Source organism: Varroa destructor, unplaced genomic scaffold (assembly GCF_002443255.2).
Source record: "Varroa destructor unplaced genomic scaffold, Vdes_3.0 BEIS01000648.1, whole genome shotgun sequence".
NCBI classification, from domain to species: Eukaryota; Metazoa; Arthropoda; class Arachnida; order Mesostigmata; family Varroidae; genus Varroa; species Varroa destructor.
Window position 1 is genome coordinate 7,770 of NW_019212101.1, and position 11,624 is coordinate 19,393.

Genomic DNA, 11,624 nt, shown 5'->3' on the forward strand with positions numbered 1-11,624 from the left:
TTTAGTGCTACTATAATTGGTAAAATAATTCTGTCATATACACACTCCACCAAGCTATTATAAAATCTAATTAATCATTACTATAATCATTACCGATACTATAATCATTACAGATAAATTTCAACCACATAAAAACAGATTGTTTTGATAATAAACAAAAAAAACTGAACCCTGTCTTAGCCGTAGTACTAGTTGCTCCACGTTTCCTTCATATCGTAAAACGTTTTATTAGCGGGATGGCCTAACACGTGTCGACAAAACGTACCAATTCATCTAGCTATTTTCATAGATAAGAGGTATGTAAATAATCCACATACACAGATTAAAGCATTTTGAATCATTACTGGCATGAAATAAGGCCTGAGATAGGAGCAAAAACATTCTTTTTTAATATGGTATTCTTTATTCGGATCTTGTGTTTTCCGCTGCTTCAGTGTGTCGATTAAAATGCAGCTATCAGACTTCACAACACCAACAAATCTTTTTCAGTTCAACACCGTATATGTATGATCACGGAAAACTTGAGCCTGAAATTTTATAGAAAAGATTTTTTAAAGAAAAAAAAATGTACAATGAAGTCCCTTCTGTCGATGAAGCAATATTGGTTATAAATATCCACATAAGAACGTAGCTGAGACCCAACAGGCAGTTTTTAAACGTATTCTATTGAGTGATTCCGAAAAAGTTACGTTTACGGATGAGATACTATACTGAGACGGATATTACTTGTCTACCCTTTGTAATACCGTTGGTTATAAACCAAAGCCAATATTTTTTCTTGAAGTCAGATAGAAATCTTAGGGATCATATACTATTACACCGCAATTTTTATATAATATATAACTAATCAGTATGCTTGGAGAGTACCAAAGATGATTCATGTTATATCTAAAAATGTATACACACCGGCCTGGCCCTTCTACGTTCCCCACACGTACTTATGTTTCTTTTTTAGAAAAATATATTTATATATAAAGATAGATCGGATCTGTGGGTCCTGTTCATATGTCTTGATTTCCTCTTTCTATCCAGAATAACTACCTACAACATAGACATGCAATGCTAAATGAAAGCATTTTTGTATAATAATCGCCCGTTATCATATATATATATAGAGTATCTCTAATTTTGCTGAGCTCAAGCATGACGCAAAATTTTAGGTAGTTCGAACAGAATCGCCATAGTCGTCCATCTTAGTTACATCCAGTTACATCCATTCTTATGCAAGCAAGGCCTCAAAAATGTTTTTCGTTCAGTAGGTTGAAACGTCATGCAAAATGCATAATATGCTTATTAATGTTGTACAGTGTTACAGCTGACAACTTTGTGGATACAAAGGCGGGCAGTATTTAATTACAATTGCACAAACTGTTTATTTCATTGCCATGCGTTATAATTGCGATTGGTTTTTGCAATTTTCTAATTATTAATAACTCATACTATAACACTACAGGGAGCTTTGTTGGAGTTCGAATTTGTATTGATTTGTTACCAAATTACATCTAAACAAGCACATTTTTTTACATGTGCGAACTGACAATACTTACGGTTATCTTTATTCGACTAACATCCGTTCACTTCGATTTTCTTCGAATTTTTCAAATATTCTCATCTCTAAAACGGCCGCTGATCTTCGCATTAAGTTTGGGATCATAAAAACTGGGCTATTCGAGTTCTGTATTGAGAATTTTCTGATACGCTTTGAAGAAGAAGAAGAAGAAGACAATTTTTTTTTTTAGAAGCCGCATAAAACTTGGTATGTAAAAAAACATATGTAAAGTGTTTAATTTCAGTACTATTCGCTATGCTTAAAGGTTTTTGACAATAGATGACTTCCTTGTATATACCAAAGATGAACCCCCAGCCGATGTGATCAATTTGAGGTTTGTTGTTGAAAAGAACTGCTTTTCTTTTAGCACCAAGAATAGCGGACGGAAAATTAACACAGATCATTATATAGCATTACTTTGCACTACAATATGTACCATTATAATTCAAGTCTCTATGTCACTACCGTCGTAAGTTACTAAAAATTGAAAGCTCGCAAATATTCGATAATATTCCATGCAGGGCTATTGAAGAGCCACATACACCACAAATATTCGAGACCCAAAATGTAGTTTCATTTAAATGGAGACACGAACCTTCTGGGATAGAAGTAAATGAGAACTGATAGTCAGATAGTTGACGTTTAGCTATTTCTCAAGCTGACGACGAAATTCACTAACTATACCCAAAAACTTTGTTAAGCATAATGAAAATACACTTTATTTTTATAAAGTCAAGTTAGTCATATGGATAGGTAAGTTTACTTCGGCAATACAGCGATTTTGCAATATCAACAAAATGGCAGAACTTCCAAACTATTTAGTTTTTAATCTTCGAAAAAAAAAAAAAATCTAATTCTTCAAAAACCGCATGGAAACTGGCAACTATGTAGGCTGTTGATATCAAATAAACTTTGAGGTCTTGATAGGGGCTTATTCAGGATGAAAATATTAGATAATAGCTGATTTTCGCACGGATTTTGATTACGACGCACGAGCTTGATATTGTGTTCTAGCAAGATCGGGTTTTCGTTTAGTAGCAGATAAACGCATGCCTACTACCGCCCGCCAAAATGCGCTCAAACTTGAACGCGCCACGCTGTGTATAAACCATTTTTTAATAATAAAAAGAATTTTCACAATTCACGATCAATTAAAGCATTGTAAAAAGTCATCTTTAATTAGGTAGCGATACAGTAGTATACAGATATTCAATTGCCAATTGTATTGTAAGTTCAATGAATATGACTTAGTTGAATAACTGTGAAATGTGAACGTACAATATATTGGATCAAATCAACAAGACAGTATCGGATCATTCGCAGCATCCATAAAGCAATTTTTTAGATCATGTCTACGTTACCTTAGAGGGCAGCAGAAATTTTTTTCGTCCGCAGTAGTGTAGGATAGATTAGACCTATACCACTATTAACTGCACAAGCACTTTAGTCAGTTATTTTTAACGCCAGGTTTAGTAATCTTCTCGTACTTGTACTTTCTTTAGTTTAAGAAGGGAAAATAAGTCCTATATAAGGATTCCAGCCGAAATTCCTTAATCATAAGCCAGCCGAACAGTAAGATTTGACGTAATAATCACCTTTCTTGATGATTACCTTCAGACTTATTCACATCATTTTCATAGTTATGATTTGTGTACTTTTGCTACTTCCGGTAGCAGTTTTATCCACCGGAACATATATTTCTATCGCTGTGGGGTTACACGTAGCTGCTTTAACGAATATACTTTTGATTTATCAGGTATTACGCATAATGGCCAGACTGACAATTCTTTAACCATTGGTAAAAATTAACGTCTTCTGTACATTAGAAAGCGAGTTTTTTTTTTAAGGCAAACTGTGTAATGTAAAATTTCCGCTAGAGAGAATTGATAACGGGTGCGTCCATAAAATCGAATGCTCAATTTGAGTCTAAATGCATGTAATAGGAAGAACGAAGGTAATCAGCGCAGTCAATTCTAACCTAAGAGATCAAATACTGTTTCAATTTCCACTACATTGTGCTATTGTCGTTGGTAGTCGTAAGGCAAACATTGAATCGCTCGAGATAGCGGGTTTTTGAAAGCCGTGAACATGGACTTCGCCTGAAGTGACTGATACGTAACTTAAGTGACAGGCAATTACGCTTGCTCGTAGTATTACATTTTCTATGAACAAATAAGTGTAACAAGAATACTTTTAGATACTTTAGATACTGTTAACAGGACGTCGGATATTGCTGAGTACTTGTAACAGTCGGCAAGGTCAGTTGGCTTTTCGTGTACCTGCGCTTAATCAAAATCATCATCCAAGCATAATTATATTCCTTTGGTCAAGAGGGTTGCAATACCACAAACTTTGAGCAGAAGTCTCTCGGTTCGCAGATCCTGGCAGTAGGTCAGGAAGTAAAAAACGACCTAAACCATGACTTTGATACCACAGATCTGCGAGATGTTGTAATCCATACAAGCTTGGTATAGCTGAACTTGGTTAATATAGTCGTCGTGTTTTTCAGTTGCCTCCTTTTGACATGCGTCGTGCTTCAGCAGAACAGCCTCCTCAACTTCACTATCGAGTTTTTTGTTCTTGATTTCGTTCCGAGCACGATCGAACTTGTACACACCCTCGTCGTCGAACCATCCTTCAGCCTAATGATAGGAATTAACAATTTTTGTTAATAAAAGCTTGTAAAAATTCAAAATTCTCTTTAGTAAGAGAAGGATAGCAATTCAGACATTGTACTGACCGTTTATATTGACTATAGATATTATCATTGGGATTTCAGCACACACAAAGCTAATTTCTTTTGACATCCAGTTGTCGTTATTAAGCTAAGACTAATCTTTAGATTGGTCTTAGCTTAATAACAAAATTATCTATGCAATGACCGCGTTCAGTGACTGCCAACGGAATGTTTGTCTAGAAAGACAATGTAGTAAAACGAAAATATTTCTTAGTGTTGGGAACAACAGGATTTATAAGACAGATATGAAAAGGCCTGCTTTCCGTCCAAGAGAGAGGCTATACCTATTTAGGCTAGATAACTTTGCAAAAAATTTGATTTCATGCATTTTGACCTTTACGCTTCGCTTTCGAGTCATGCTACCCCAAAAGGCAAGTATCAATGAAAATGGATTTATCTCAGGTTAAATGCTGCATACATTTTTTTGAACAGAGGCGAAGCACTCGAATAAAATAGAACTTTTTTTTTAAAGAAATTCGAAGTTCGTTCTTACACGTAACGCCTAATTTTAAAATGATAATAGATTTTTATCGAACATTTTGAAACTAGTGTCTGTTTGCTATACTTCTGTTCAGTAAAGGCGTTTATTAAGAACGTTGATTACAAATGTAAGGTTTCTCCCGATATCCCTGTGGATCAATGTTTGCCGGATCGACTCTTTTGATTATCAGAAATAATTAGAGGAAAGAAATACTAAAATCCTAAATAGGTTAAAAAAACTACTGGATGCTACACGTTTCCCTACGAACGTATTTCTCTAATTTTACCCTAAGAGTCACCCTACAGAATCTTTGTTACCTTGCAGAATTTTTGAGCTTCTTCCTTTTATTTAGAGAACATTACGTAAATTACGACATAAGTTTTTACCTTGTTTTGTTTTTTGTAGAGTTTTTATAAACATTATTCCTTCAACCTCCTAATGCTCTAGATAGAATATCTATCGGAGCACATTATGTACGAGAAAATTTTGTGAAAAACCTTAAAAAAAAACTGTAGTTCTAGATTAACCTGTTTCCTTTTCAAAAGAAAAAACAAAAATAGAATTCCTTGGAAAACTTGCTATTTCTCTTATCGTGTGGAGCAACAAAATTTTATTTGACTGCTATCCTCATTCGCCTAACACTTGAGACCAAGGATACTGTAGTGTAACATTTTTATTTTAGCTAATTTTATTTAAAATTATGAAAACTTTTAAACATGACGAAAGTATAGATGCTATAATTCATATTGACCTAAGACCTCTTACGTTTATGGAACGTTAATTATCAGTAATAAGATAGCACAACAAAGAGTGTTCATGAGCACTTAGCATACCTTAAGTGCACAAGTTGTAACCGATTCACGGTGCTTGTCAATCTCCTGTTGTGTCGCCTTTTCGGGATCCGGAAGAGGAAGCGATTGCAAACACTTATCCACTACTGCAGCTTTGCTAGTCTGTGGTATAGAAACAAACACACAACGTTTATACAAGCACTTACAACAAATATTTGTTCAAATACGTAAAAGACACGTAGAATATATATTTTATTTACGGTATACGTGCGCTAAAGAAGCTCTTAGCGGAACTTGTGAAAGAGCATCTGTTATTAAGATCATCGCTGGTGGGTTAATCAACCTCATTACAGCATATCAGATACCCTGAACCTAAGCCGTAGTTGTTTTTCAGGCGCTTAACATGTTTTTTGCCCACAGTAGCATCCAATAAAATAATTTTGCTCTTATTCGAAGACCACTAAAAAAAAACATTTCGAGAACACAGCAAATATACGTCGTCATTTTTATACGCCCACAGAGTCAAATATATCCTAAATAGTATTGCTGGCGTGAAAGGTAAACCACGAAAAGTTAGCATGTTTTATTCAACTCAATTCAGTCGTCTCAATAAGTTGTAAACGTTCATTATATTTTCAACACAGTGTACTTCATTCATATAACTCTAACGGAGTCATATTTTTACAAACGTAACAACAAACTTCGAAAGATAACCTTTCACCAAACCATTTCAAAGCAAAAAAAAACGAACGCCAGCTAATTTAGTTGTATTTTTCTTACGTTACATTGGGTACGAGTATAATTGCATTCAATTACCCACTATACATTAGACACCAAACCAGTTATTAGCCAACTAAGAAAGACCATTTAACACATGAGACGTACGACTGCCGGTCATAATTACACAACTCCGAAGCATGTTAGATGCCACAGGCGTCTCAAATGATTGCACAGATGTGTCGAAACCCACCTATTATATATAATTTCACTATTAGTTCATAAAGAAAAAACTAGTGCTCTATAAAGTTTTTCCTAAAAGTATTTTTTGTAAGCACGAAGGCTTAGCGTTTATTATATTTCTAATTAATTCTATTAATTTCTATATTAGTAAAAATATCTGTTCCTAGTATCCATATAGTCTTTCCGCCACGTATCAAGCACCGGGCAATTCAAGCCTGATAGACCTGGCAGATTTAAATCAATATATGGGTAATTATCATTAGCTTTTTTCCGACAAATATACCAAGGATACCTGCTTCATCCTATCATCTACATTATCAATCAATAGACATAATACTCAAAATGGGCCATCTTGTGCTACACAAGATCTTCCAGTCCAACTTAAGCATAATTTTTTGCATTTTCTCTCCCGTGCATATATTTTGTTGTTCTAATTATTTGTATTTAGAGCAAGCTGAGAAATCTTCTTTCACATTCCTTATTCACCATACCTGGTCCGTTAATCTTAATAAGTTACATTATTTGCTTAAGTCTATTAGCGGCTAGACAAAGGCGTCAGCACGAACGTTATAATGGTACAAGATATTTAGTAGAAAATAGTGAAACCATTAATGCCTCCCAGAAATACCGTCCTTCGGTCGAATACGCAAATCATCTATTCGATCAGCATATTCTTTAAGAAATTCCCGCAATTTCCCATTGGAAGCGTAGATATTCGCGTATCAAAGTTGAAAAAAAAAAGTAAAATTCTCGTCCATACCCATATTTGTTTACCGTATCTGATGCCACTATAAAATTGTCAAACCTACCCGTTCGCTCTCTGAGGGTTTCAGCTGCTCGCACTTGCCCCATTCAATCACCTGTAACAAGGCAGATATATGGAATAGACGAATCAGTGAAAATATTTATACAATGTCTCAGCCAGCGTTCAGGCATATTTAATTAAGGTAATTTGCTTGGCTAACGTAAAACTCACATTTAGCTTAGAAGATTGCTTATATACATATAGAGAATTTTTATGTTACTTAAACAAACGATTTCATTTAAACATACAAAGCACAAGAAGCCCGCAATGGTTTACCTTAGACATATATATTTATATCAACCCATTGCGTTGTCCGGGGGATTAGTGCGGTGGCGTCAGCGCTGGCGTTGAAATAACGGTGTATTATCTTATCACATGTGTTACTAGCAAGCAATACACCTTCGTGATCAAACTGTGAAAGTTAACTAACTAAGCGATTAGTTCGTCCATAGGCAGCGGAATTTGTGTTGAAATTTTATTGCGAAAGCCTCTAGCAGATGCTCTTTAAAGACGCTCAAGGCAAACCAAAGAGATTAGAGCGAATTCCCAACTAGTGATGTTTGCCCTATGGCATGTAAGTTAGCGATTAGATTTGTTCCTGACAAGGTATAAAATCACATCCAGATATTTTTATTAGTTGCCACCCGCAAAATTGGTCAAACTGCGTTTGTATTATTTCGGAATTTTAACAACAACATAATTTCCTTTTTTCAAAAAAGTACTTATATAAAGTACCCTTGTATCGAAACCGTTCGTAACAAAGCTAAAACTGACGTGCGATTTAATCTTTCACCTGAACGTTTCCGCTGCTGTGTGTGCCCACAGTTTGGTTGATTATTCAACTTTTTTTTTTACTTGATTTTTACAATTCAAAACAAACTTTCACAGCTTTACTGTGGCCCTGGCTTCAAAAATTGTAATCTTATCCTCATATTGTTGTTTATTTATACATTGAAGAATAGACCGCTTCGAAGGTAAGAGCCCGTAGAGGGAAATGAACACTGTCCAAGATGAACGTTTAGGAACAGTATCTCGGACATGATGAGCAGATAATCAGATGTCGCCTTATGTCTATGATATAATAGAACAAGTCGCAGATGCTGGAAGCATCTGGCAATCCATCTTCGCCCAGCTTAGAAAAAACACTGGACAAACACGAAATAAATGGCAAAATGAGTAGAATTTTTATTTTTCCTATGGAGGCGTATGCGAGTCTGTGCACGTTAATGTTGGTTAAATACTTTTCATCAACCAACGGCACGCCAAGCGGCATTCCGTAGGTCGGTTAGGCGACGTCCCGCCTGACTATGCATCTAAAGTAAATTCGGGTGCACTGATACAAATGCATAATACCATTCTGACGCAAATCTCTAGATTTTGCTTTATCGTTCTCTGTTACTCTCTGCCGCTGCCCAAGCTAGCTGTTACTAAATAAAATTGATACTACTGTTGCAATATATATGGGATAGCGACCGCATATATATGTGGTCGCTATCCTTTGAAGCGCGACTTTACTGCTGTCGGCAGCATTATACTGCTTTTATTAGCTTCATCATCATTAGCATCATCATCATCTGCTACAGCAGCGACAACGATACTAACAGTGGTGGCGTTTTGTTGCAAATAGAAGCGATGCTTTCTGCTTGTTTGGGCACTATTATTACTACTACGACTTCTACTACGATAATACCTCACATTAGTTTACGCCGCTAATGCTACCGCTCTGGCGCTACTATCGCCGTTCTTGTTGTTGTTATTGTTGCTGATGCAGTTCGGTTCGCATCCAAGGTCGTCCAGGGGTTCCAAGATAAGTCAACCAAATGTGCTGTTAATGTCAATGATATGATTCGATTGTAGGGAGTACGTTGCGGAAGGGGCGTTTTTAATAATGAGAAACAGAATCTATGCGAAAGCAGCACTTATCTCCGACCACATCTGCAGCTTATAATTCTGTTTTTTTTTCAGCCTGACTACTTTTGCTCGAGCGACGGAGGTCGAGCGGCCGGACGATTCAACTAGCCGTGATGGTTAGAGATTTGAGTAAACTGAGACTTCTATAGCCTGCTGCTTTAAGTTGGCTTCAAGCTGAGTTATAAAATACCTACAGCCATTTTACGTTATTTTATACAGGTTACATCTTCTGTCTGCTGTTTACCTAGGACGCCTTTATGAAGGCCTTCAAGGAGATACAGGAATATGCGTGGATAGTTGAAACGTTGAGATGGGATATACACATACTTTGAGAGCTAGTAGTGGATCTTTTGAGAGTTAAATTCATGTTCTTTTTGAGGCGCTTCTACTTGAATATTGTAGTTTTTATCTCACTAGTAACCGCTGGCTATCTGATACATTGAAGCAACGTTTAACGGCAGTACTGCGCGTAGAGATCAACATATTTATTTGACCATCTCGTAATTTCTCTCTCAGCAGGGCACACTGGATCTCTATTTATATGTAGTACACGCCATAGTACTTTAGCGTGCAACACATGTTATAATGCAATACGTACTCTCTAGATTAAAAAGCTAGAAATATACCAATATGCATACAAACAGTCAGCCAAAAGATTCGATGATAGGACGCTTCTAACGCATCTATTTGGAACAGTATTCACCCTATCACAAATTATACAATGCGACTATTTCTCATATAACATATATGTTATATATATATATATATATATATATAAAAAAGCACAAATACAACATTTTGCAATGAACATAGATTCAGCAAGAATCAATAGCATTTAACTTTGCTTCTTTCTTTTAAGGCATTCAAATTTCAGAAAAGTACCCTTGCGCAAACAGAACTTGAATAAACAGAACTTAGGAAATGATTCAAACCGATGGTGCCTGGACTCGGCATCTGAACCGAGTTGCAAAATGAAGAAGCGCTACACTTCATCATACGATATTACTTCACTATAAATGCTGGATGTGCTATGAGGAGCTGCAAGCCAAAGAAACAATACAGAGCCAGGAAGACACACACCTACGCATTGTTCAAATTGCCTCGCATTATTTGAGTATCTTTGTTCATTTACGAGAGAGCAGAAATCATGCGGATATCTTACAGCAAATATCACAATTGGGCAGTCAAAGTATTGTTATTAAGCAGGTTAAGCTGAAGAAGAGGAGAAAAAAATTCTTTATGGATGCTACTGGACGTAGGCGTGTTTTACATGGACGATGGATGGAAAAGTAAATACTTACGGGGACCTTGGCTGGTGTGGCGGAAGCAGGTGCCTGAGGGGCGGCCTTAGCCATGCCTACCAATGCGATGATCACGAAAACCTTCATGCTGGTAATTTTGATATTGCAAGCCCTAATACACCGAAATGACTATTTTATGTCCTAAACTTCTTACTCCAGAAAGTAATGAAAGCCACAATCAAGGAGGCGCTGGCGCTTCTGCTGAAGAGTGTCGCTTTGGTCGTGCGTTTATATTACGGCAGAAGCATACAGTGGTGGGTCGATTGCGGCGGAAGGGGAGAGGGCATGCTGTTGCCTCCACTCCATAAACAGGCAGTGCTTTTGGTACTGCTGTGTTGTATTGGTCGCTTGCCAGCATTCAGGATTCACTGACACTATTATTCATATTATAACTGTGGCACTATCATGCCGCGGCGCGCACACAAGGAATACCGACATTACTCGCAGTGATGACGACCGCAGTGCTGCTGCGTTGCTATCGTCTACTCGTGCCTCGCTGCTGCTGCTACCAAAACCCCAGCACCACCAGCATTACGAGCACAGTTGGCACCCCGCTGGTAAGAGGTGATGTCATCTACGCCCATGCATCCATATGGCACCATCAGCACTGAGACTAAAGGGGACGAAACGTGAGCAAACGAAAACTGTTGACTGCAACAGATAACAGCAATAGCTGGTAGCGGTAATCCCGTCAGTAAAGCACCCATTTGTAGACCATGTCTTGGTTCCAGGCTAGTGCCACTGATATCAGAGATGATTGCAAACGTCCCAACAAGCAACATTAGCCATAGCAACAATAAGCAACATTCACAGCATCAAGTATTGCACTATATAACTAGTTAATCATCAGCATCCCAACCCCAATCATAATATTGCCATTTGCTCACCGTCAACGTCATCATGTCCCTTCCCCTTCTACCATTATAGTAGCGCTAAATAGTATAATAACGCATCATCATCACATGTCGGTCCGGCAAAAACGTTAGCAACAACAATCTTCAAATGAACAGCTTAATCCGCTTTTAATAGTCGAATAACTACCACTGTTAAAGCATGTGCAAAAATTACTCAAAACATAGATTGATAAAA

The 11,624-nt window shown here is 36.9% G+C and overlaps 1 protein-coding gene across 1 annotated transcript; it reads right to left on the reverse strand.

The window, feature by feature from the left end:
- Nucleotides 1-2,241: 2,241 nt before the first annotated feature.
- LOC111255133 (uncharacterized) lies at nt 2,242-10,747 on the reverse strand. The gene is made up of 4 exons (XM_022816795.2): nt 10,536-10,747; nt 7,328-7,378; nt 5,601-5,720; nt 2,242-4,191 (listed from the first exon to the last, which is right to left on the reverse strand). Exons 1-4 carry the CDS (start codon nt 10,620-10,622, stop codon nt 3,961-3,963), a joined length of 489 nt encoding a protein of 162 aa, XP_022672530.1. The 5' UTR covers nt 10,623-10,747; the 3' UTR covers nt 2,242-3,960.
- Nucleotides 10,748-11,624: the final 877 nt, after the last annotated feature.

Bases quoted from the DNA above. Each gene is read 5' to 3' on its own strand.
- LOC111255133 (XM_022816795.2), bottom strand. From the start codon at position 10,622: ATGAAGGTTTTCGTGATCATCGCATTGGTAGGCATGGCTAAGGCCGCC. The intron at 5,721-7,327 runs GTAGGTTTGACA...TCTATACCACAG, and splicing joins AACCCTCAGAGAGCGAACGG to ACTAGCAAAGCTGCAGTAGT. The intron at 4,192-5,600 runs GTATGCTAAGTG...TCCTATCATTAG, and splicing joins TTACAACTTGTGCACTTAAG to GCTGAAGGATGGTTCGACGA.